At 37.8% G+C, this 25783-nt stretch overlaps 4 protein-coding genes across 5 annotated transcripts; 3 read left to right on the forward strand and 1 right to left on the reverse strand.

Moving 5' to 3' along the window:
• Positions 1 to 1204: 1204 nt before the first annotated feature.
• Positions 1205 to 7828, forward strand: LOC119997459 (pleiotropic drug resistance protein 1-like). Its single transcript, XM_038844504.1, has 24 exons — positions 1205 to 1536; positions 1641 to 1761; positions 1840 to 1928; positions 2010 to 2094; positions 2166 to 2325; positions 2426 to 2502; positions 2591 to 2647; positions 2759 to 2849; positions 2962 to 3263; positions 3371 to 3652; positions 3760 to 4076; positions 4200 to 4360; positions 4453 to 4556; positions 4656 to 4812; positions 4902 to 4994; positions 5076 to 5233; positions 5363 to 5695; positions 5808 to 6098; positions 6194 to 6277; positions 6366 to 6499; positions 6660 to 6887; positions 6972 to 7143; positions 7234 to 7488; positions 7571 to 7828. The coding sequence occupies exons 1-24, from the start codon at positions 1205 to 1207 to the stop codon at positions 7826 to 7828; spliced, it is 4341 nt and encodes a 1446-aa protein (XP_038700432.1).
• Positions 7829 to 8152: 324 nt separating this feature from the next.
• LOC119998007 (probable protein phosphatase 2C 22) lies at positions 8153 to 12065 on the reverse strand. 2 transcript variants are annotated; one of them, XM_038845274.1, is made up of 5 exons: positions 11717 to 12061; positions 11418 to 11633; positions 10591 to 10794; positions 9740 to 9951; positions 8153 to 9104 (listed from the first exon to the last, which is right to left on the reverse strand). In XM_038845274.1, the coding sequence occupies exons 2-5, from the start codon at positions 11571 to 11573 to the stop codon at positions 8540 to 8542; spliced, it is 1137 nt and encodes a 378-aa protein (XP_038701202.1). In that variant the 5' UTR covers positions 11574 to 11633; positions 11717 to 12061; the 3' UTR covers positions 8153 to 8539. The 2 variants fall into 2 exon arrangements, with proteins under 2 accessions (XP_038701202.1, XP_038701203.1); XM_038845275.1 differs by having other exon boundaries at positions 10591 to 10788; positions 11418 to 12065.
• A 1108-nt stretch (positions 12066 to 13173) lies between these two features.
• Positions 13174 to 13955, forward strand: LOC119997586. Its single transcript, XM_038844710.1, has 2 exons — positions 13174 to 13334; positions 13441 to 13955. The coding sequence occupies exons 1-2, from the start codon at positions 13240 to 13242 to the stop codon at positions 13787 to 13789; spliced, it is 444 nt and encodes a 147-aa protein (XP_038700638.1). The 5' UTR covers positions 13174 to 13239; the 3' UTR covers positions 13790 to 13955.
• Positions 13956 to 18821: 4866 nt separating this feature from the next.
• LOC119997822 (probable indole-3-pyruvate monooxygenase YUCCA4) lies at positions 18822 to 20888 on the forward strand. Its single transcript, XM_038845026.1, is given in 5 exon segments — positions 18822 to 19563; positions 19666 to 19914; positions 20005 to 20127; positions 20527 to 20685; positions 20688 to 20888. Coding segments are annotated over 5 exon segments (1254 nt in total). The 5' UTR covers positions 18822 to 18906; the 3' UTR covers positions 20754 to 20888.
• The last annotated feature ends 4895 nt before the right edge of the window (positions 20889 to 25783 follow it).

Genomic DNA, 25783 nt, shown 5'->3' on the forward strand with positions numbered 1-25783 from the left:
GGTTTTATATGGTTTAGGGTTCCCATTTTAAAAAAATAAACGGTTTAATGTTTTATAGTGTTAGAGTTTGGGGTTTATATTATTAGAGTATAGTTTTATAGGTTTAGTGTTTTATTAGTTAGGGTTTAAGTTTATAATATGACTATAGTTATATAGTTAATAGGGTTTAGGGTTTACATTCATAAGGTTTTATAGGGTTTAGGGTTCCCATTCAAAAAAAAAAGGTTTAAGGTTTTATATTGTTGGGACCTTTAACCTTAGAATTTAGGGTTTAATGGTTTTTATAGTATTTGTTTTGTCATATTATTAATTTCATTATCATATTTAATCTTGATAAATATAAATATATAATATATTGAAGGTGTTACATTACATGGTAAGTTACTAAGTTGGTACTTGGTAACATGAATTAATACTTATTAATTGATGTATATTATATTTATTTTGAATTTTTTATATAAGTATTAATAGATTTTTTTAGAAGAATATAAGTGTTAAATTATTAATATGTGGAAAATTAATAACATAATTATATATATTATATATTTATATAATATGTTATATTTTCGGTTTGGTTCGGTTAATTTGGTTAATTTTTTATGTTAACCGAACCATTAACCGAAAATCGAAATACTCATAAACCTTTAACCGAACCGTCCGATTGGTTAACATTAACCGGTAAATTCGGTTAACGGTCGGTCGGTTCGGTTCGGTTAATCGGTTAAAACCGAATTATGCACAGCCCTAATAAACGATATGAAAAACAATAGTTTGAGGATAGAATAAAGAAAAAAAATAGTTTAAGGACATAATCGAGAAAAATATGAAAGTCCAAGGATATATATAATATTTTAGTCTATATATTTGACAAGAGTCGCAAGACCTGAATTTTATTGGGTCTCTCACTCTCTCTCATAGAATATGTAATGGAGTTTGATCTTAGAAGCTATTATCAAGTAATTTATGCATTATTCGTGCCATAAAAAAAAAAATCATTGATGCATTATATATATGTACCACTACCCATCACATGGTATCCTGCATTGAAGCAGAATCGAAATCTTGTCAAATCTCCCTGCAGAACCAACAGAGAGAAATACATGTTTCCGGATCCTTAGCTGCCGCTTGAGCTTTAAATCTTTCTTGAATGAAGCGTGTGATATAAAGAGAGTTTAATTAGTAACTTTTGTTTGGTTGTATAGAAATGGAGAGTAGCGGTGGTGCTGATGCATTTAGACTTGGTAGTGCACGTCTAGGGAGTTCAAGCATCTGGAGGAACGCAACAATGGAAGCTTTCTCGAGGTCTTCTCGAGAAGAAGACGACGAAGAAGCACTCAAGTGGGCTGCTATTGAGAGACTTCCGACATATTTGCGCGTAAGGAGAGGCATACTTGCTGAATCTGAGGGACAAGCAAGAGAGATTGACATTAACGATCTTGGATTCCTTGAAAAAAAGAACCTCTTGGAGAGGCTTGTCAAGACTGCAGAGGAAGATAATGAGCGATTCTTGTTGAAGCTCAAGCAACGCATTGATAGGTAACCTTTAAGTTTGTGCAAAGACTGGAATTGGGTTATCTTTCTATTTTGTGTTCTCCAACTGTTTGATGAAATGCTCTGTTTTGTTTCTACGGGAATCACAGAGTTGGGCTTGATATGCCGAGGATTGAAGTCCGGTTTGAGCATTTAAATGTGGAGGCAGAAGCTCATGTGGGAGGAAGAGCATTGCCTACCATTCTCAACTTCTCTATTAATATGTTAGAAGTAAGTATTTGTGCTGCTTCTGTTTATGTTTTCAGTTATTGATTGATACTCAGCTTATAATACTGCTTCTGTCAAAAGGGAGTCTTGAACTTTCTTCCCATTTTTCCAAGTCGAAAGAAACCATTTCCAATTCTAAACGATATCAGTGGAATCATCAAACCGCGAAGGTACAATAATTAGAATATCTGTCAGACTCTGCAATGTCAAAACCAAAATCCAATATCACAGTATTGATCTCGTTTATGCAGAATGACATTGCTCTTAGGCCCTCCAAGTTCAGGGAAGACCACGTTACTACTAGCTTTGGCTGGAAAACTTGCTAAAGATTTAAAAGTAAGCCTTCAGTAGCTTAAAGTCGAATATAATCTTCCAAGTTATGATCTAATTTACTTGCTGAACTTCAGGTTTCTGGGAGAGTTACATATAACGGACATGGAATGAACGATTTTGTACCGCAGAGGTCATCAGCTTACATTAGTCAGTATGATCTTCACATACCAGAACTGACAGTGAGAGAAACACTGAATTTCTCTGCAAAATGTCAAGGGGTTGGATCTCGTTATGGTCAGTACTGATAAAAAAAAAATCTTTGACATGTTCGTTAATAAGTTCAGAACTAAAATTGCTCTCAGACTAAAACTTATCGGATTTGGAAATTATGTAGATATGCTGACAGAACTAACAAGGAGGGAGAAAGCCGGAAATATTAAGCCTGATCCTGATCTTGATCTCTACATGAAGGTGAGGAAAGTACAGGAAAAGTGAAATAGAGTTGCAAGAAGTGTTAGTTTCATTGAAAAAAAATGCTTCGGTGCTTCTCATTTTACAGGCAGCAGTACTGAACGACCAGCCGGAGGCAAATGTCGTTACAGATTATTTTTTGAAGGTATTGACTAGAATTTCAGTGACCTGTGCTAATCAGTTATCATGATAAGATAATATGGACAATCAAACAACATAAATTTGTTTTACATGTCTGTTTTTACTTCCTTTGCAGATTTTGGGACTTGAAGTATGTGCAGATACCTTGGTGGGGGATGAAATGATAAGAGGCATCTCTGGTGGACAAAAAAAGCGAGTCACGACAGGTACAAGATAATAACAAATAACTATATATATATATATTGTCATTTGGACAGTCTCATTCAACACCAGATTTATGGTAATTTGTCTGAGTTGATGTTCTGTCGTGTGACATAGGTGAGATGCTGGTTGGACCAGCTAGAGCACTTTTCATGGATGAGATATCGACTGGTTTGGACAGCTCAACAACGTATCAGATAGTGAATTCACTGAGACAATCTATCCACATCCTCAATGGAACTGCTCTTATCTCTCTCCTTCAGCCGGCACCAGAGACATACGACCTTTTTGATGATATAATTCTCCTCTCGGATGGCCAAATCGTGTATCAAGGTCCACGTGAAAATGTTCTCGAGTTCTTTGAATACATGGGCTTCAAATGTCCAGAAAGAAAAGGAGTTGCTGACTTTTTACAAGAAGTACTAATTATACTTTTGATCACACAAGTCCTGCCTAGTTCATGTTATCAATCTTCTGAATGTATTGAGTATATTTATGAATTTTTTATGGTGGTTTTGCATTTTAGGTGACATCGAAGAAAGATCAAGAGCAGTACTGGATAAGTAGAGATGAGCCTTATAGCTTTGTTACGGTAAAGGAATTTGCTGAAGCATTTCAGTCATTTCACGTTGGTCGAAGACTAGGTGATGAACTTGCTGTACCATTTGACAAGTCCAAAGGGCACCCTGCTGCTTTAACAACCAACAAGTATGGTGTCAGCAAGAAGGAATTGTTGAAAATCTGCATGTCAAGAGAATTTCTGCTTATGAAGAGAAACTCATTCTTCTACATTTTTAAATTGACCCAAGTGAGTAGTAATAATAATCATGGATAAATTACTTGGTTTCAATTCAGAAAGTTACCATTTGAAGTTAATAATTTATGGCTATTCGTTTCTCATTGTATTATTGACAGCTTATCATGCTGGCTAGCGTATCAATGACACTATTTTTACGAACGGAGATGCACCGGGAGACAGTAACTGATGGAGGGATATTTCTGGGTGCACTCTTCTTTGCTGTTTTGATTATCATGTTTAATGGATACGCAGAGCTTGCCATGTCCATCATGAAACTCCCTGTCTTTTACAAGCAAAGGGACCTACTCTTCTTTCCTTCATGGGCATATTCTCTGCCCACATGGATTCTCAAGATTCCAATCACGTTTGCAGAAGTAGCCATTTGGGTGATCCTGGTTTATTATGTTATTGGCTTTGATCCAAATATTGAGAGGTGATAAAGTCTTAAACCAAATTAATTCAAAATTTTTGGATGATGGGTTGTAGGCTTGTAGCGTTTGATGATTTCTTATTCTTCTTCTTCTGCTTCTTTTTTTTTTTTTTTTTGAAAATACAGATTTTTCAGACAATACTTCCTACTCCTATGCATCAATCAAATGGCATCCGGATTGTTTCGATTCATGGGGGCTCTAGGAAGGAATATAATTATTGCCAACACCCTTGGATCATTTGCATTACTTGCAATTATGGTCCTGGGTGGATTCATCTTATCAAAAGGTGAATTAAGAATACAAGTATCACTTCTTTTCATCGTCTTATGCTTATAAGTTTTGATAGTGAAGACTGTTTCTCCTGTTGAACTGAACCAGATGATATAAAGCCATGGTGGATTTGGGGTTACTGGTTCTCACCAATGATGTACGCACAGAATGCTATAGCAGTAAATGAGTATCTCGGGCATAGCTGGAGTCATGTAGGCATTTTTCTCCTGAACTTTGAATGATGAAAACAAACATAAAATAGAAGGGTGATTACAAAATTCAATCAACTGATAAGATTTCATTTGTTTCAGGTTCCTCCGAATGAAACAGAACCTTTAGGAGTTTTAGTCTTGAAGTCTCGCGCAATTCCTACGGGAGCATATTGGTATTGGATTGGAGTAGGAGCTTTATTAGGATATTGTGTTCTGTTCAATCTCCTCTGCATTGTTGCTCTAAAGTACTTGAATCGTAAGTACTGCAGTCTTCCTACTTTTTTCAGATTTCTTCAAGTTTTATTGCCAAATGCCGATGTTCTGAAATGAAGAAACGAACTGCAGCCTTTGGGAGCACTCAGGCAGTACTATCCAAAGAAGCCTTGGCTGAGAAGATTGCTAGCAAAGCAGGAGAGGCTGTTGAGCTATCGAATAGGGGTAAGGTCCCTTTCGGGTGGATAATGGTCTTTTCTTATTTCAACTTCGAGCGATAGTTTAAACTGCATCGTAACAATGCAGAAAGAGGGAGTGAGAGTAGAAGAAATGTTTCATCTAGGACTCTGTCATCAAGGGCAGGCAGTTTTGATGAACGTAACCATAAACGTGGGATGGCTCTTCCTTTTGAACCACTTTCCATCACTTTTGATGAGATCAAATATGCTGTAGACATGCCAAAGGTATCCCCCAAGATCTTATCTAATAGGCTATACTAGACAGGTGCAGGTGTTTCATATAAAGTTATGAAATCTACTAAGTATGACACCTCTGCTAATTTCGGGGCTTGCACGTATGCTTCATGTTTGCAGGAAATGAAAGTTCATGGAGTTACCGAGGAGCGTCTAGAACTTTTGAAAGGAGTGAATGGTGCTTTTAGGCCCGGTGTTTTAACAGCTCTAATGGGTGTTAGTGGTGCTGGCAAGACCACTTTGATGGATGTCCTGGCTGGAAGGAAAACTGGGGGTTATATTGAGGGAAGCATCAAAATCTCTGGGTATCCTAAGAAGCAAGAAACGTTTGCTCGCATTGCAGGTTATTGTGAGCAAACTGATATCCATTCGCCTCATGTCACAGTCTATGAATCTTTGATTTATTCTGCATGGCTTCGATTATCACCTGATGTCAAGTCTGATACCAGAAAGGTAAAATAAAAAAATAAAAATTTGAACAGCATTCAAGATATTCGATACTTTCTGTGTCTTGTTTAGCCATGTCTTGTAGTTAGTTCTTTCTAACCGAAATGATGGTCTGCAGACGTTTGTTGAAGAAGTCATGGACCTTGTTGAGCTGACCCCTTTGAGGGAAGCACTTGTTGGATTGCCTGGAGTTAATGGCCTTTCAACCGAGCAGCGCAAGAGGCTGACAATTGCAGTTGAGCTCGTCGCTAACCCATCTATAATCTTCATGGATGAACCGACCTCAGGACTTGATGCCAGGGCAGCAGCAATAGTAATGAGGACAGTAAGGAACACGGTGAACACTGGACGAACTGTTGTCTGCACTATCCACCAGCCAAGTATAGATATATTTGATGCTTTTGATGAGGTGAGATAATAAAATGTTCAACTGAGGAACCAATTATATCTTCATTGATTTTCATCTACTATATGAAAGTTAAAAATACCCACATCTTGTTGCAGCTATTTTTGTTGAAAAGGGGAGGTGAAGAAATATATGTTGGTCCATTAGGCCACCTTTCTTCACACCTGATCGAGTATTTTCAGGTAAGGAAAAGAAGTATGGTGTATGAAACTTCCAGTATATTCAGATAAAAGCTGAAATTTTTTATTTTTTCCCTGTTTTTGATCAAAGGGAATTGAAGGAGTTCCAAGGATTAAGGACGGATACAATCCTGCAACTTGGATGTTAGAGGTTACTTCAGCAGCACAAGAAGCAGCTCTGGGAGTCAACTTCACAGAAGTATACAAGAACTCAGAGCTATATAGGTAGGGCTACATTCAGTTATGGATTTAGTTAAACATTCTCTTCAATCTTCGGACAACTTTTTAACTCGTCAATATGACAAATGACTGAAATTGACTAAACTTGAACGAGAATTTTCAACGATCTTACCGAATCTTAATGAACTTTTTATTGTATATTCAGGAGAAATAAAGCCTTGGTGAAGGAATTAAGTGTCCCTGCACCAGGTTCCAGGGATCTATACTTCCCAACTCAATACTCACAATCATTCTTCACACAGTCTAAGGCTTGTCTATGGAAGCAGCATTGGTCATATTGGCGAAACCCATCATACACTGCTGTCAGATTCCTATTCACAACTTTCATTGCTATACTGTTCGGGACGATATTCTGGGATTTAGGCTCCAAAAAGTACAAATAAGCTCAAGATATTATATGATTGTGTCATGATTTATACTAATTCTCCAATTTAAGGTGAGTTCTTGTGAATTGCAGAAGAAGGCAACAAGATATCCTCAATGCATTGGGTTCTATGTATGCTGCTGTTCTCTTCATAGGAGTACAGAATGCTTCATCAGTGCAGCCAGTGGTGGCTATTGAGAGAACTGTCTTTTATAGAGAAAGAGCTGCTGGAATGTATTCAGCATTGCCTTATGCCTTTGGACAAGTAAAAAACTAGCTGCAGTTTCTAGAATTTGACATGGTAGACTTACAATTTCAGCCAAAATGATCGGTTGCCTCAAAATTTGTTATGCAGGTCATGATTGAGATCCCATACATTTTTGTTCAGACTATCTTCTACGGGGTCATTGTATACGCTATGATAGGGTTTCACTGGACAGTTGCCAAGTTCTTCTGGTATATCTTCTTCATGTATTTCACCTTCCTATACTTCACTTTCTATGGCATGATGACGGTGGCCGTTACTCCCAACCACAACATTGCTGCCATTGTCTCCGCCGCCTTTTACGGATTATGGAACCTTTTCTCTGGATTCCTCATTCCAAAAACAGTAAGCACATTCATATCTCCTCTTGTACTCAGTTTCATGTTTCCTCACACCTACTAATGGTTTTATACTTGTGTTGTGACAGAGAATGCCAGGGTGGTGGAGATGGTACTACTACCTCTCCCCTATTTCATGGACATTGTATGGACTAGTTGTTTCACAATTTGGAGACATGGAAGAAGATTTAGAGAGTGGAGAAAGAGTTAGTGAGTTTGTTAGCTCTTACTTCGGGTTTGATCATGACTTCTTGCCAGGAGTTGCAGTCATAATCTTTGGGACTGCAGTACTCTTTGGCTTCATCTTTGGCTTGTCAATTAAAGTATTCAACTTCCAGAAAAGATAGAAGTGTAATATAATATAGGCAAATACAAGACAATTAAGAAGCAACCAATCCTTGTATCATAGATTATGCCCAATTTTGCTGTAATATATAGTAATATCTGTGTATTCTACTACACAGAGTTTTACGTCTCCTCTGCTCCCTTTTCTCTTCATATGCTGTGTTTGGTCCTAAAACTAACCTTTCCAAGCTCAACAAATAAAACATATTCGAAGTGAATCATACTGAAATGAACATATCAACGCATATGACGCGTGAATCTTTTGAAGGGGGGGAAAAAAAAGGGGGCATTACCCCAATCCGAATGTAAAAGAGCTTGTACCAGAAAGAGAGAAGCAATGGACCATGCAAGGCTAAATAAACAATATTCCAACAGCCAGTAATGAAAACAAAGTGAACGATCTGAATTATTTGCTACATTGACTCACAAGTCAATTAGAAGGAATACAGACCTCCCATGAATGATTGAATCCATCCCAAGAACAAGTGCCCAATCAGAGGCCAAAACAAAATAGATCAAAAAAATTTGAGAAAATGTTATGTTACCAACTTGCCGCCGCATATGTTACAATCCGAACTCAAATTCTCTCAACTAGAACTACAATTAGAGTTGTATATCAGCAAAGATAGTCCACCGCCAAAATGGAGGCCTTCAGGGAAAAAGATGGGAGTTGGCGCAATGGGCTGGAGGCAGGAAAAGCATTCCTCGCCATTTCAAATCTTCAAGCTATCCAACAAGCTTTGCAACTCCCTTAAACCCTCAGCAGAAAAGCTCCTCTGCACTCTAGAACGAGGAGCAACTAGGTTAGGGGGAGACCGGGATTGGAAGCAGACCACAACAGCTGATAAGTTATCCCAACTTTTTCTCTTTAAAGCTTCCTCCACAAGATCCTTGCTGCACATGACAGGGTCATTATGTTCCTGAAGCCTTCGACGAGCAAAATCCACAGCATTTTGGCTCCTGAACACATCCCAGATCCCATCACACCCTATGATCATGAATTCATCTTCCTCGGTGAGTTCTTTAGTCATAACTTCAGGTTCTGCACTCAGTGGCCCACCATCTGCACCCTTCATGCCTTCCATGTGCCAGTCTCCCAAAGCACGAGTCACGTTGAGTTGTCCATTAAGGTAGCCATCCCAGATAGAGCCCCCAGAAGCCTCAATGCGCATCCTTTCCTTGCTGCAAATTGGCTTATGATCCCTAGACATTTCAACAGCCTTCCCACGACGACACAAAACTGCTCGACAATCTCCAGCATTAGCCACAACCAACAACCTGCCATGGGAAACTGATTAATAAACAAGTAATCAAACAACTTGTACACTACATTCAGTCATCAATCAACATTCCAGCAAGAAGTGCTCCGGAACCCCGTGGTTTAGGCAGATGATTAGATTTAGATGTATGGTGGTTGTATCACAGAAATTTAACATGTACCCATCATACCGGACTGGAAACTTCATTACACTAATGAAATGCATGCATTAAGTATAAATAAGCAAACCACGCTTCACATCACTTTAGTTTATTGTATTTCACATGTACCCAAGTCAGGCTTATTTTCATTAAGCTAAGCAGCAGTAGGCACAACGAATTTAAAGTGGCACAAGTTTAAAGTTCAATTGTTCGAATATGTCGTATTGAATGGTGATAAAGTTGTTCATAGTTATATTCAAACAGGAGCAAACGAGAAGTAAACTATCTTAGATATGCACCACGCTGTAGACGAGAATCATTCAAAATACTGATTCGAACGTAGGAAACAACAGGAATGGGAGTTTCAATAAGCCAGCCAGCAAATTCAGAGGAGTGCCACTATGTTTTAAATAGACAGAGAAGACCGATTATCCAGTCATAAAACATAATTGGACGTCAAACGAATGTACACTTGACTTTGGAAGAATGCTAACCTCCCAAGAACGACAGCCACTAATGCTGTGGAACCAGAGGCAAGAGCAGCATCCAAGGAGCAAGCCTCTGCAAAAGCAGTATCAGTTTGTAAGAACGCAGAAACAAGTACCCTTTCAATCTGCTGAGGGAATTCTTCATCCTCCACAATGAATCTTGGCAAATGATTGCAGGCAAAGTCAGCAGCATGCTTTCCTCCATGTCCATCAAATATCTGATAATCAACATAAATTTGTCATTTTCCAATAATATTGTCAGTTAATAAACACAAGACGTAAAAATTATTACGGAAGATGATCTATGACTTCAAAACAACATCCATAGCAGCACCCACCACCAGCATAGAGATCCTAAATACCACCTGCTTCAACAGAACACTCCTTACCTCCTCTGCCACAACGATAACAAATATAGATAGCACACCCACCTCTTTCACCACCACTAGAAATGCCACAGCATTCATTTCTTCAAAAATACCAGCTCCATATCACTGCCACAACCAACAATTACTTTCGCTACCAACCGATACCAATTTCCTGACTCAAGCACATCATGAGTTCATGACTTGAGATAGGGCTTTACAGAGCATTCTCCCACACCCTAGTAAGATTTACCCAACTGTAATGAGAACTCATGGAGATACAAGTTCTTAAAGAATTTTGACATCAGAAACTTTATTTCTAGCAAAAAACAGAGAGAGAAGACTGCATGGATTGTATAACAAATAACATCCAGGTTGAATACATATTCAGTCTACACTCTGTAATGGCCAAGTATAAGTGTTCATACTTCTAGAGAAGATAATAGTCAATGCTATTAAGGTTCATAACTAGTACAAAGATGAGAGAAATACCCCGTAGAAGGAACTGGGCCCATCGATTATACTCTTGTTCCCATAATCGTGCATAAAATTGTCAACACAAACATACACATCTTCCATGTATGAACGAACCCCAATGTCAGCACATGCTCCAGAACGGACAATTGGAACAAAATCAGTTTCATCGTGTATTATAAGTTCAGCATCAACAGAAATCTCAGACGTCTTTGTCTTCACCTGTTAAAGCTCTAGTCAAATGCTCGTACCAAAGTTTATGCTAAAACAAACAAATTTAATAATTCAGCGAATCTCTGTCAAAGCAACCATAAACTCTACAGCAAGAATATGGATAACATCAAACAACCTCATCAGTTCATCTAAGTAACATGGATGAATGCTACTTTCAGAGACCTAATTTAACTAACATATACGGATATAGCATGTACGACCATACAGAGATAAGGAATTGTTATAATGGGAGAATGCGAGAAACCAAAAATAATGTTGCATTTACCAAATAATATTAGCAACCGCACATAACAATCCCTAATCCAACCATTCATCAATCCACCTATAAATTACAATGAGGACGCTGAAAAAATGATATAAAACACTTAACTACCACAACCCGAAAAGGGGAGAATAATATGCTGTATGCATAGCTCAAATAATCAAACCGACAACTATCTGGCACATCCACTAAAACAAGAAGCTCCAGAAATCCGAGACTAATTTGCACTGATATATATTAGAAACAGATCTCTCCGAGAAGAAATAAAAACGCATACTTCTTCAGTCCAAACAAAACAAATCAGACTTCTATCTAATTCAGTATTGAAAAGTTGCAAATATGAACTTACCAGAGAAGGGAGTCGAACAAGTGACTTCTTACATGGCATTGGCAATCGATCAGCACTGAGACAGCTTCTATAAGCATCGGCGAGAGGGTTCGGCGGCCGACCACTCTCGCTCGAGCTCCCATTATCTGCACTCCCTAACCCTTTACCTCCCTCCATTCTTAGCCACCATTCCTTACTCCAAAAAGCTGAATTCCAAAAGATCTTTCGACCAAACAACTTAAAGAGAAACCGAAAGCAGTGTGAAACGAAACTATGATTCCTCTTAACGATAACGTAAAAGTCTCTGCTACAATTCCGACCTTTTTCTCTCCTCTTTTGCTTCAGAACCAGAAATCTTCAATTGATTCGAACTGAGAAGTTAAGGAAGTACACTGACAATGCAAAAGCAAATCGCCGGTGAAGGGTTTCGAAAAGCTAACCAAATAGTGATTTGGGGATTTAGGGTTTGCGTAGCAAACAAGAGGGGTTTATAGCGAGAAAAAGAGGGTTTCCGGAGTTCCAGGAGAGACGTCGTCGTAGTACAGTGCGAGTCTCTGATCTGAATGAACATAGAGCGAGAGATTTTTGGCGATTCACGCAACGATGATGCTTTTCAATGAATGAGCGGTTTTAACTGGTCGGTTATTATTTATTTAACAAGCAGCATACGCATCGGCATGGCGCCGTATGAGTTAAACGACACCGTACCTTTCTCGCTTAGGGAGTAGATAGTTTAGTTGGATTATATTAACTTCTATATATTTTCAGTATAATAAAGTTAAAACTGTAGAGATTTCATCAATGATGGTGCGTGTACTAATTGAACCGACAATCACTCTTTTTAAAAATGTGATTGGAGCATGTGAAAACACATGTAACATGTTGATTATTACTAAGTAGCACCAAATTGACTTATAATAAAACTTGTATTATTTATGGACTTTTTGGGCCTTACAGTAGTAATTAAAAAAAATTAAAATTAAAATTGAAATGAGAAAGAGGCTTGGAATTGTAAGGTGTGTACAAAAATCTATGCAGTGATTTTAAGGAACACACGCACGAAAACACAAGGCACACAAATTGTGATTCTCCAACTTTCCTAAGAAACCAAGAGCTCCTTATTTGGATTCTCGCTGATACATGCGATTATTGGGTTAATTAATATTTTCTGTGACAAACACATTGTTATTAGCTACTTGAATTGCAATAGCACAATAGGTGAAGTGGTAAGCAATACGCACAGGCTTAAACTCATGTCATCAAGTCGATGTCATTAGGTTGACGTGTATAGAATTTTTTGGATCAAAGCCCAACCCATGCCTATATATAAAAAAAAAAAAAAAGATATTACTCCCAACACAATCGAATGTAGGATATCATAAATTCATACAGTTTGGGTCAAAAGATATTCACGAAATATCACATAAATGGTTTGAACAAATTAAGAAGTTGCTTATAAGCATGAACTGATTGCGACTCCAGTGACCCGAGTCTAACATGTCCAAAAAAGGAAGCCACTTTCAACACGCGTCTCAAGCGGTGTGAGACGGCAAGTAATTACTAATTACTCATGTGTTTTTGGTTCCTAATGCCTTGATTGAAGGTCCAACCCACGTAAACACGAACGAGTCTCTATGCGAGTCCTTGTCAGGTCAGCTACCGTGATCTGAACAACCACATATACCGTTCTACGCCACCTCAGTAATACGACGGCTTCATAATTCATTGTACTCCCTATTTGAGTATTTTCTCTCCCTACTCCCTAGCTATATACATATATATATATATGGACTCTCCGTGTCTTTGTGAAATAAAAGAATATTGAGAGAGAGGAATATCAAACATGCCCCTGACAAGCACTTGCTGCGTCAAGTTCTCTCCTCCAACAACAACCTCTCCAAATCCTCCTTCGATTCCCAAGACTACCCAAGTCTTAAGGTTTGAGAAATTCTTGCTTAATCAAAGTTTTATCAATTGATCATGTTATTAATTCTATCGCGTAATTAAAATTATATTCATGGTCAAAGTTACACTTCTTGTGTAGGCCAAGTAAGGAGAGGTGGAGAAGAGGATGCATAGAGGGTATGGCTTGCGTGATGATAGGACTAGAAATCAGCAATTGGTTCACCGCCGGTGAGGGCCACGCCATGATCGCTGCCGAGGAAATGGGGGTAATTTCACAATCAAGTATTGTGAATAATAATGTGTCGAAATGGAGTGACAAAAGGAGGTGCCCGCCTTGGCATCTCAATTCATTAGAGACCATCGTTCCTGAGAATCTGCCGAGGCCGTCGGCACATCGGAGATGGGAGGCTGTTGGTTTCACCAAGAATGCTCCGGCGGTTAAAGTGGTAGTGACAGTTAAACGTACCACCAACTGTTTTTCAATGTAATATACTACGTGTCATAATTGGCAGGTTTAGACAAATGCTGTATAGGTGATTAATGGGTATAGAACGTTTAATTAATTATTAGTAATTTGAAGAAGATATTTTTAGAGCTTGAAATTTGTAATGTAGCTTTTGTAGTACTATCTTGCATGATCAAGTCGTCGTAGTAGTACATGTAGTACAAGTCATCAACGGTCAAAAACAAATCTCTACACGGCAGCTCAACTATCTGGGCCTGCCCCAACCTTTCCGACTTGGGCTTAACAACGAATGCATCTCGTGGTCGTGGAACTTACTCAGTGGGCCTAACAGTTTCAGACTTCTGTAGTTGGACTTAAGCGTAAAATTGGATTGCACGATACTTTCGCAACAGTTGGGCCTTTCTTTAGAGTCCATAATTGTATAGAACTGGGCTTCAGCTTAAAAGTTAGTCCAATTGTTTTGAATACGTGGATCTCTCTGTTGAAGAGAGAATCCGGGCCCATACCCCCGTCCCCATCAGGCCATCACATACAACGCAAAGCAAAGCACAATCCAAAGGTTTATAAGTTAATATATATATATATATATAGATACAGTCCATGATCCCATTAAGATTGTCTCATCATCACACAAGTAAATTTATAATCGAAATCCAAAGTTAGGTTTCTGTTTTACATAGAACAGTTTACATGCAAGTGGAGGGAGATAGTTATCGGTACATATATAGTGGAATGTGAGAGGATATATGGTGAGAGGAAATGATCGTCCATATATAACAAATAGTTGGTAGTCGTAGAACGAGGAGACAACAACCACACACTGAATTCAAGCATCGCATCAACAGTGGGGTTGAATTTTGGATAAAGTGCACGCACGAGAGCTCTACGCCTAAATATAGCATGCAACTTTGTATGGCAGTATGACCGAAGTTTTCTTTTCACTTTTGTTTCCTTTGATGTCTTCTCTCTCTCTATATATATACACACATATGGTATAGATATCTATCGGTAGAATGGGCCACCACTGGGAGTCTGGGATAATGACCTGTATGACATTACGTTGCAACCCCACATTAATTCAAGACAGAGTGCATATACAATGCTTCCTGGCATCCAAAAAGAAACACAGTGCTTAAAGATTTTCTATTATATATGTTATGATTTTGTATGAATCCCTATATATATGTACACACACATATTACATATTGTTATGATCTTGTATGAATGAACATAATCTTTTATTTTCTTTTTTTTTTTGATAAAAATGAATGAATGAAGATGATCTAATGAAAAGGTCCATTATGAATGATAGTTAGAGGCTCGTTACGAACGTTGCAGTCCGTTATACTATAACTGAAAAGGACTTACTAAAAAGACATGTTATGAACGTTGCTGTTGTACGTGAGAGTTGAATCTAATGTTTATTGTATTTGACAATAATTTTTCCCGACAACTTACAATTCAACCTTAGTGCACAAATGAAGCCCTTGATGTTTGAACAATCCGAGACAAGAAGACGTGGACAAATGATTTGCCCAGAGCACTTTAATTTCCACATATTTGAACATTGATAGAAAGTGAGTTGCACTGCTCCACAAATAATGGAGAATCAATGTCAAACAGTTACACATACGCGTGTGTATATATGTTCGAACTTCAAACTGTAACTGGTATAGCTAGAAGAGTATCTCCAGCTTTAAAGGCATGCATATGCTATTTCTGCAGCCACTATCTGCAGATACATACCTATATATCTATATATTTCAATGATCAATATTATTCCATTAAAGATTATATTCCACCATATATATGCCAATTATTACAACCTTCATTAATGGTCGTGTCACTCATGATATACCTATACTATATATGTATTCTCAATTTCTCATTATGTGTATTCCATGGGACCTTGAGGATCGAGAATCACTAGTAGTTATAAACACACGCGATCATCGTCGATGGTTTCGTAGAATTTGTATTGTACTTTTGTCTCTTGGCCGACCTCAATGTTCTAGCTACTATGATGATTGGTTTATATTTCTATACATGTTATTCTCTATATCATCTTCTTTGTTTGATCCATTAAAGGTAATAACATGGAACCAAATACATGTTTAAAATAATTGTTAGAGATATTGTGGTAAAAGCAAATAAAACAAATTTGATTTTATCACATCAATTATTGTGATAATCTAATTATCGTGAGGATAAATTTTGTTTCAAGCCCCGGTTTGAACATGAAAAGTACACCATGCTAATATGTCTTCGATGATCTACATCTCATAATCAAGCGCTAATGATCACATTGACTAACTCATGTGACCGAGAGTCCTCACAACCCATATACAATGACACAATTATAAGGGGTGAACTCTACCATTGAACTAATAGCTTGTCATGCGGGCCTTCCTTCTGTTAGAGTTCACAATGCCAAAGGCAAGAGAAACCCCATCCCTCTCCTTTCTTTTTTTATACTTCTCCATGTTAATATAAAAAAGACATTCAGTTTTATCCCGATGTATGTCAATTTATGTGATGTCATAACTTTGGACACCACAATACATACATATATATATACACACACATGCCAGTAATGAAGATCCTATATATCCATGTACAGAAGTTTACAGTACAGCATTCAATTAGCAATGCCAATCAACCACATAATCAATTCATCAATGAACAGTCAATTTTGTACTACCTCCTAACACATCCCCATCCGTTGGATTCACCTTCGACTCCGCGTGATGCTCACCTCGAGCCAACGGTTAAAATTCAATCTCACGCAAACTTCCAAATTCAAAGCTTAAAACTTCGGTCAAATCTTTCTACAACAAGGCCAAAAGGGTAACAGACACGTGGCAATTAACTCAGTTGCCGAAAACACCCTCGCCGCGCGTCATATCTGCATGCGCCAATCCTTATACAAAATGATCGAGGCCACCTCATCATCGTCGGTATGTCCAGGTTGTTATGGTCATTTCACATTGAGTGTAGCCTACGTGGGTTTTAACTTTTTATTAAAGATTCTATCGGACGAAAGGAATTTGAGTCCGTGGCAGAGTGTGACGGTGGGATTAGGTCACGACGTCACGTGACATCATGACTCAGGTAACATGACTGTGACCTATGATAATATGTGTCCGTACATCTTCTTGCTCCCATCTGTATTCCACCTCTCTATATCCGCGGGGCAATACTCTGGGTTAATCGAGGCTGGAGCCATTCGAGCAAGAATAGGCACTACCATGGCAAAGTGGTAATTAAGCGATAGAATTCATCTTTTGTGTAATTATTTTCATAGATTAAAGCCTTAGAAAAGAAAATCATTGATAAAACCCATATGTAAGTTGTGTAAGCATAAGAATCCATTTTTAACCTAACGGTTAGATGAGCGTTTTTTCTATTTGAAGGTTGTGAGTGTACGTACATCAAATTTCAATGTATTTGAAGGTTGTGAGTGTACTCAAATATTGAAAAAAAAATCATTAAATGTATTCAAATCTCAAATATGTTAATGCAAATGAAGCCCTAATGAGCCCAACTTTCTACAAGTTCACATGTATTACATCCACTTTCTCCTAAACCTCATACGAGACATATTTAAATCAAGAGAACTTGCCCCATTTTCATCTAATTTTCTTCAAAGGCGGAGGAGTTGCATGGTCTATTGGAATTGAAAATTATATTCTAAGATTTCACACTCATATTACTATTTTATTATATTTTGACTATTTTTTATTGACATATCAATAAAAAATTTTAAATATTTTTTTTAGGAGCTGCCTCGAACTCCATCAACCTTCCCCTTCTAAAACCAACTCTGGGGCAATTTTCTAGATCCGCCCATGCTATCATGTAAGTTCGAACAAATTTTATTTGGTTGAACAACTTACAAGTTACATCCGCACGTGTTTGCTTTCTAGTAACATGTATTCTAATGACTCGTTAATCATTTGCATAACATGTTTCGCCGCATGCGATCGTCTAATCAATAGGAATTAGTACTAAGTTTTAAAGTAGAGAGCGGCAACTGGCAAGAGAAGGCATGATTGTTGAGTTATTTTAATACATAAAACCATTGGGTAACATACATATATACAGTTACAGTGTATATAAAAGTGGATTTTAATATGTCACAGACCTTAATTTTAATTACCTTTTGTCAACGATATCATTACGGGGGGTTAAGCTCAGGCTAGCCTACAGACATTAATTAATAGATTAATTTGGGAGTTTATTGATTGATTAATTAAAGAAAGTAGAAAATCGAGTAGGCCAGCACTAATGTTGCCAGGGTTTGCCACGTGGCAGGATCCCACAAACGGACGGCTTTGGACCTGGACAAACGGGAGTACGGCTGTTGCTTCTTTGCTTCCCACCACTTGACGACTAATAAAAGGCTTACTTGGCTCCGACGTGGCAGCGTCCAATAATTCCACGTAGCTAACCTCCTCTGTTCCCTGCATTTCACAGACGACTAACTTTGTTGTCCACCCTCTCTTACGCGCGTGTAACCACTGCCAACTGCAAATAAAATATCCTAAAAATAAATGTTATTCTCAAGGCTTTGAAAGCGCGTAAGTGCGGCTTGTAATCCTCAGAAAAATAAAGAAAGATTAAAAACCTTCTCATAAATGTATTTATACCTCATATTTTGCCCCCCATTGTCTACAACTACAACAATTACTACTACTCCCCAACCCCATAAAAACACTTCCCCCTCTTCTGCACACAGAGAAGAAAACAACCTTGAGAAACAGAAGAACCAAATCCTTTCCTTAACATTCACGCCTCCATTAACTTCCTTCTTTTCTCTCTCCAACTCTCACTTCTCATAAACCCCCGTCTCTCTCCCTTTTTTTTTCCTTCTTCTTTTCCATTCTCTGCTTTCTATGCATTTAAAATAGGCACACTACTCACTCAAATCACCACCACCACAACCACTGATTCTCTCTACTCATTGATTCTTTTTCTTTGCCTTCCTTTATTTCCTCTCTTTCTTTGTAAAGTCTCACCGAAGATTTTCTCAGTAAACGAACAGAGCTTTTACAGAGTCAAAGAACAGAGGAACCAAAAGGGTTTCTCTATCCGGTCGGTCTTCGTTTTTCTTTTTCGATTTTTATTGGGATTTTCAAGATGGGTTCTTGTTCTTGTGTTCGTAGAGAAGACCATCACGAGTTGTTGCAACAAAAGCATTGTGTTTCGGTCCATGGGCCTATCATAGTAGGTGCTGGACCATCTGGTCTAGCTGCCTCTGCTTGCTTATCTGAAAATGGAGTCCCTTCATTGATTCTTGAAAGGAGTGATTGCATAGCCTCTCTATGGCAAAACAGGACCTACGATCGCCTCAAACTCCACCTCCCCAAACACTTCTGTGAACTGCCACTTCTGGGTTTCCCTAAGAATTTCCCCAAGTACCCCACAAAGCGCCAGTTCATCTCTTACATGGAATCCTATGCTCAGCACTTCTTAATCAAACCAATATTCAATCAATCTGTTGAGAAGGCTGAGTTTGATCATTCTTGCGGGTTTTGGAGGGTTCAGACTCAAGATTGCGAGTACATTTCAAGGTGGCTTATTGTTGCTACTGGAGAAAATGCAGAGCCTGTGATTCCTGAAATTCCTGGTATTGACAAGTTCAAAGTCCCTGTTGTACATACAAGTACGTACAAGTCTGGTTTTGAGTTCAAGAACCAGAGGGTTTTGGTTATTGGGTGTGGTAATTCTGGCATGGAAGTTGGATTAGACCTCTGTAGATACAATGCCATCCCACACATGGTGGTTCGAAACACAGTAAGTATACTTAAATTAACCAAAATTAGTTTTCAGATTAGGGGTTTTAATGATTTGGGTTTGTTTGATTCTGTCTCTAATTTTTTTGATTCTGAATATCAGGTCCATGTTCTACCAAGAGAGATGTTTGGGGTTTCAACGTTTGGGGTAGCCATGGCTCTTTTGAAGTGGCTACCATTGAAACTAGTTGACAAGGTCCTTCTTTTGCTGTCCAGTTTCATATTGGGCAACACAGACGAATTAGGTATCCGGCGACCGAAAACCGGCCCGATTGAGCTAAAAAATGTCACCGGAAAGACTCCGGTGCTTGATGTTGGTGCACTCTCACAAATAAGATCCGGGAAAATTAAGGTAAACGCAGAAAAAGAAACCCATTTATTGAATCCCATTTTTGGCACTCTTTTGTGGAGGGTTTTTGGCTAATTATTGCTAGGGTTTTAGGTTGTGGAAGGTGTGAAGGAGATAACAAGAAATGGAGCAAAATTTATGGATGGACAAGAGAAGGAATTTGATTCAATAATCTTGGCAACTGGTTACAGAAGCAATGTACCTACTTGGCTGAAGGTAGAGGCCATACTTCCTGTTTGCCTTACTTGTAGTTTTTTGTTCTATCTTATTGTGAATCACCTATCATTTTCATGTCTTGGACACTGAACTGGACACATGCATATATACAGGGGCACAACACTACAAATCTCCTCTTTTCTCCATGCAAAAGTATAGTAATATCAGTTGGGATTTGTTTGTTTCTATTAATCTTCTTTTTACCTATTTAAGAAAAAAAATTCTATATGGGTTGGTTTTTATTTTGATGTCTTAATAACATGAAATATTTGTGTGGGTTTTTCTTTTTACGGTGGCTTGTTCGGTCAAATTTTATTCTATGATGTAATGTATTTTGGGAATACCCAAATCGCGAAACAGGCCCTTACTTTGTTTTTTGGCTGATTTTGTATTTTACAGGGTTGTGATTTTTTCACTAAGGACGGCATGCCTAGAACGCCGTTTCCTAACGGTTGGAAAGGAGAGAACGGACTGTACACGGTTGGATTTACGAGAAGGGGAATTCTTGGAACGACCTCTGACGCCGTTAAAATTGGTCAGGATATTGCAGATCGTTGGAGAGGACAATTCAGGACTTCAACAACACTTGTAATTCCCATGTTATCCTACTCAGAAAACATGAATAAGATTAGAAGAAATTAATTCGGATAATTTTAGACTAGTCTAGTCAATCTTTGAGGGTTTGGTTTGTCCTTTTTGTTTTACTTTTTTGCCCCTCTTATGGTTCTTTGTAAATGCGCCAATTTTGTTAGGGGTAGCACATTTCCAACTTTAACCTTTATGTTTCTCTGCCTTTGTATAAAAGAAAAAATTCATAAAAAATGAATGTATTTTCATTTTGCATTGAAATACCAAGTCTCCAATTTCGAAAATTATGTTCTCAATTAAAATTGAACTTCAAATTACAATACATGCACTATGCTCTATCAACTTATCATATCGTCATGTGGAAAATTTATGTTAGTATATTGACCAATTTATCATGTCGTCATGTGAAAAACTTATGTGTGTGAGGGTTGAACGACATGAGTTGAAGTCCATATTGACTATCGAAAAGTGTAAATTTGTATCATATCATCGGTTTAAAAAAATATTATTAAATGCCCTTGAATCTAATAGATTTTGTTTTGTTTCTTAGTTAGTTAATAGATTCGTCAGTAAGTGCATGAACCTGCAGCCACATTGAGTGTCTTTGACTTCCTACAAAATCGATCAATTACAACATGAGTTGGTCAAAAAAACCATTTTTTGTCCAACCGGCCTAATTTTGACCAAGCCCAAAAATAGGCACGATAGCTTAATCAGCATTTGTCTAATTAATGAATGTAAGTAGATCCACACTAGGATTTGTTTCCATGGCTCAATGTTGGGCTTCAAGGTTCATAATTTGGCAACAAAGTAAAAAGGAGTGCAGTGCAATTTTCTTGTTCTAGATATCAATACATTAATTGCAAGCTTCCAACTAGAGCATACTGCATATATATAGGTGTAGCCAAGCCACCTATACATCATTAATTAGTAAATCTTTTGTTATCTTGACAAAAACTTTTTTTAGTTTGACCATATGTGTTAGAAACAACTAAAATAATACCCCCTCCGTCCCATTTTAATTGTTCTTTATTCTTTTTTGAGATGTCCCAAAATTCATGTCTATTTCAATTAATTAAAACTAATTTTATCATTTTTCTCATCTTACCCTTATTTACCCTTAAATTGAAAAGTTAATGGAGTGAATTCCCAATGAGTCATTGACATCTTAATTGTCCTCTATAAATGAGGGTATAAATGTCAAATTGAAGGGGAGTAATACAATTTCTTAAACTGTGTGTAAAATTGAAGGAGACAATTAAATTGGTACGGAGGGAGTAAAACTTATAAGTGTTGGTGTCTCGGTCATCTCAATTGGTGAATTAGACGCACAAACTAGATTAAAGAGAATTCATGAGCTCCACATATTTCACATGAACTTTCGTGCCTACATCAGTTGTTTGAATAATTGTGATACCAATTGTTGGGATCCTTATAATAAGTGTAGAAACAATGATTAATTCGTGGAGACAAGTGTATGATTTATGTATTTAAGGGAGGAGGAGAAAAAAAAGAAATAGATTAATTTTGTTAAAAACAAACATGACATCAGTGTGTTGAACATTATCTGATTCTGGTGATTAAAGTACCGCTGCTATGATTTTGTACTTTGGAAGTTAAAACATTTTTAGCTTTTAGTAAGTTATTTTGTCGCTTTGCCTAAAAATAGACATTGTTGAGTAACATCGTACTGTGCTTCCAGCAGGCTATTTTCGTTATTTCACACGTGCATCATAATTAGAAAACAAAACGATGTATATGTCATAATATTAGAATGAAAATGACATTTAGTCTATGGAAATTCAACAGGTTTATTCAATTGATTTAATCAATGAAATAGTTTGATTTATACTCTTTTATCCCAAATTCATTGTCTAAAATTTATTATTTTAATATATATTCTATTGTTTTTAAAGTATAATATAAAATTAATTGTTTTAGTTATGAATTCGTTATTTTTTAAAATTCCATTGAAAATAACAGTGGAATTAAGAAAAAAAAATTTTGGAATTAAGAATTTTTTTTTTAAGAAATTCCATTGAAAAAAAATAATGGAATTAAGATTTGTCTGATGAAACTCATTGACAATGGATATTGTTAGAAAGAGCTTTATGCGTTGATTATGAATATGTAATTTTTTAAAAACTAATATGTATTTTGAGAGTTAAAACGTTTTAAAATTTCATTTAGAAGACTCGATCTCCCATGGACTACCACTATATAGGTTACATAACACTATAGATATTGTTTAGCACATTTAGATTTGCCGGGACCATAAGTCACGTTGACTTGGTATACGCGCTTTGTGTGAAATAATCAGCAGTAAAGACTAAATAGAGGATTGTAATTAATATAATCTAATAAACTTGGGCTATCGATCAAGCTTGGATACGTCGAGTATCTTGTGATGGGACCTTGAGTCATTGGATTTCCAAAACAGTGACATTACATAACCCATCTCCCTCTCCCTAAACCCTTCTTGTGTAGTCAAGACTATTTAGGCATGTATTAATATATGTATTGTTTCCCTATGTAAATATCACGTGACTGTTGATTATATATATATATATAGTGGAAGAGACTAGTATATGTGTATGTGTGGGTGATAATTGAGACAATGATGGGGCTCTGAGAGGATTTGTAGGAAGGGAATCGATCAGAGATGGATTGGCAGCTCTTTTCCTCTTAACATCCCCAAAAACCCTCCTCCCTCTCTGCCGCCATATAGTAAGACAGCATTAGAGATGAGAAAGGGGAAGGGAAAAGTCCAAGTTTGGGCTTGCAATTTGCATTGAATTCGTAATCCCACATCACACGCTTCCAAGCATGCATGCGCCTTTACGTCACTCTGTTTTTGGCCCCATCCCCTCTTTCTATCTCTCATACACTCTGACTGACACTTTTCTCTTCCCTTTTCAGCAGAAACTCCAGGAACGAACGAACGAACGAGACTGTGTATATGAGTGAGGCAGATCGTTCTGTTGATGTGAATATTAACACAATCCCCCATTCCCCCCCCCCTCTCCCTCTCCCTCTCTCTCTCGATTTTACCCTTTTTATGCCCTCACACCTGATGTCATCATTCTCCTCTCCATTCACGCTCTTTCGGCTCGTGTTAGGTTGGAATAGTCAGACGACGCCGTTTTGTCATATAAGACTGACTTCGTTTCAGGTTTCGCCTTGGCGCCTGGTTTAGGCGCGCTGCATGTGGATTGGGGTTGGAGAGTAACTGAGAGAGGCTTCGATGCGAGAGCGTATCTATGCAGGTGTAGGTTGGCATGACATGGCATGCAACTGTACAGTAGAGAAAAGATCATAGACTGAATTCTGATACGACCAAATCGTATAGACTATAGAGTTGTGCCATGCATGCATTGCCAATATATATACCATTTGTCCTCTTTCAATTCCTGATTTTTGTTCTTTCCTTCAAATTCTTCTTTGATACAGATGGGTGATTAGATGATGACGATATAATGTAAAGAAAAACGAAGTCGACCCAGGAGAAGAATACCTGAGATTACGATTTTTTGGTCTCAATTGTGCTGACACACACACGCACACTATATGAAAGTGAGACCTCACATTATTTTGTATAAATATGTAGGGCTAAAATCTCAATTAGGGCATGAAATAAGATAGAGATTGACGCATTGTTTTAGGTTTATTTGCCATGCATGCATGATGTTGTTAAGTCATGTTTTTATTATTATTAAATAAATCCTAGTTGTCTAGGGAGTTTGTCGGGATTTGAAGTTGCTTAGTAGTTGGTTTGAACGAGTCTTTGGGGTGTATCCCGTTTGATTAGGAGTGTTAGTTCATTTTCATGTACCTGGAGGTGTATGGCTGTATGGCTATATATAGCCTCTCTTATTTTATTTCAATAACACAAGTTTTCACCTCATTTAATCTCTCATATTCATCTCAAACCTTAGAATATAATATCTGGTATCGGAGCTCCATATTGGGGCCTGATTATTGACGAAGCCGTAGCCTTCTTTTACTTACCGCAGTAAGTAAGTAATGGCAGCTGAAGGAAGCAGTTTTGTGCAGCCTTCGATTCCCAGATTTGATGGTCATTACGACCATTGGAGTATGTTGATGGAAAACTTCTTGAGATCCAAAGAGTACTGGGGACAGATAGAGAATGGGATTACGCAATTTCCTGAAGGCACTGCACTAACAGAGGCGCAGACCAAAGCAATTGAAGATCAGAAACTGAAGGATCTAAAAACCAAGAATGATCTGTTTCAAGCCATTGACAGATCAATCTTGGAGACGATTTTGGAGAAGGATACAGCTAAAGATATCTGGGACTCGATGAAGAAGAAGTACCAAGGGACTGCAAGAGTCAAACGAGCTCAGTTGCAAGCTCTTCATAAAGAGTTTGAGCTGTTGCACATGAAAGTTGGCGAATCTGTAAGTGATTACTTCAGTAGAACCCTAGCTGTTGCAAATAAAATGAAAATTCATGGGGAAAAGATGGGAGATGTGGTTGTCGTTGAGAAAATTCTCAGATCAATGACTTCCAAGTTCGATTACGTAGTTTGTTCTATTGAAGAATCAAACGAAATTGATGATCGCTCAATACACGAGCTACAAAGCAGTTTACTTGTTCATGAGCAGAGGATCCTTGGTCATGTGGTGGAAGAGCAGGCGCTGAAAGTGAGTCATGATTCTTCTCCACCAGCAAGAGGAAGAGGTCGAGGGAATTTCAGAGGCAGAGGACGAGGTAGAGGTCAGTATTTAAGATCCACAATTGAGTGTTTTAATTGTCATGAATTAGGACACTTTGCATATGAGTGCCCTAAGAAGGAGAAAGATCACAAAGCCAACTTCAAAGAGGGAGAAGATGCTCCTATGTTGTTGATGGCATATATAGAAGACAAAGAAAGCAAGGTTTGCGTGGATGACAAGGAAGGCAAAGCAGATCAATCCAATAGAGTATGGTACTTGGATTCCGGATGTAGTAATCATATGACTGGTGATCGAGGCTATTTTTTACATTTGGATGAGATCGACTTTCAGAGAAAGGGTGAAGCTGGGAAATGATTCTAGCCTTTGTGTT

This window comes from Tripterygium wilfordii, chromosome 4 (assembly GCF_013401445.1).
Source record: "Tripterygium wilfordii isolate XIE 37 chromosome 4, ASM1340144v1, whole genome shotgun sequence".
In the NCBI taxonomy this organism is placed as follows: Eukaryota; Viridiplantae; Streptophyta; class Magnoliopsida; order Celastrales; family Celastraceae; genus Tripterygium; species Tripterygium wilfordii.

Excerpts from the sequence above, each read along its gene's own strand:
- LOC119998007 (XM_038845274.1), bottom strand. The coding sequence starts at position 11,573 with ATGGAGGGAGGTAAAGGGTTAGGGAGTGCAGATAATGGGAGCTCGAGC. Across the intron at positions 10,795-11,417 it reads TTGTTCGACTCCCTTCTCTG|GTGAAGACAAAGACGTCTGA; the intron begins GTAAGTTCATAT and ends GAGCTTTAACAG. Across the intron at positions 9,952-10,590 it reads GGCCCAGTTCCTTCTACGGG|ATATTTGATGGACATGGAGG; the intron begins GTATTTCTCTCA and ends GTTGATTATCAG.
- LOC119997586 (XM_038844710.1), top strand. The coding sequence starts at position 13,240 with ATGCCCCTGACAAGCACTTGCTGCGTCAAGTTCTCTCCTCCAACAACA. Across the intron at positions 13,335-13,440 it reads AAGACTACCCAAGTCTTAAG|GCCAAGTAAGGAGAGGTGGA; the intron begins GTTTGAGAAATT and ends CTTCTTGTGTAG.
- LOC119997459 (XM_038844504.1), top strand. The coding sequence starts at position 1,205 with ATGGAGAGTAGCGGTGGTGCTGATGCATTTAGACTTGGTAGTGCACGT. Across the intron at positions 1,537-1,640 it reads CTCAAGCAACGCATTGATAG|AGTTGGGCTTGATATGCCGA; the intron begins GTAACCTTTAAG and ends CGGGAATCACAG. Across the intron at positions 5,696-5,807 it reads TCAAGTCTGATACCAGAAAG|ACGTTTGTTGAAGAAGTCAT; the intron begins GTAAAATAAAAA and ends GATGGTCTGCAG.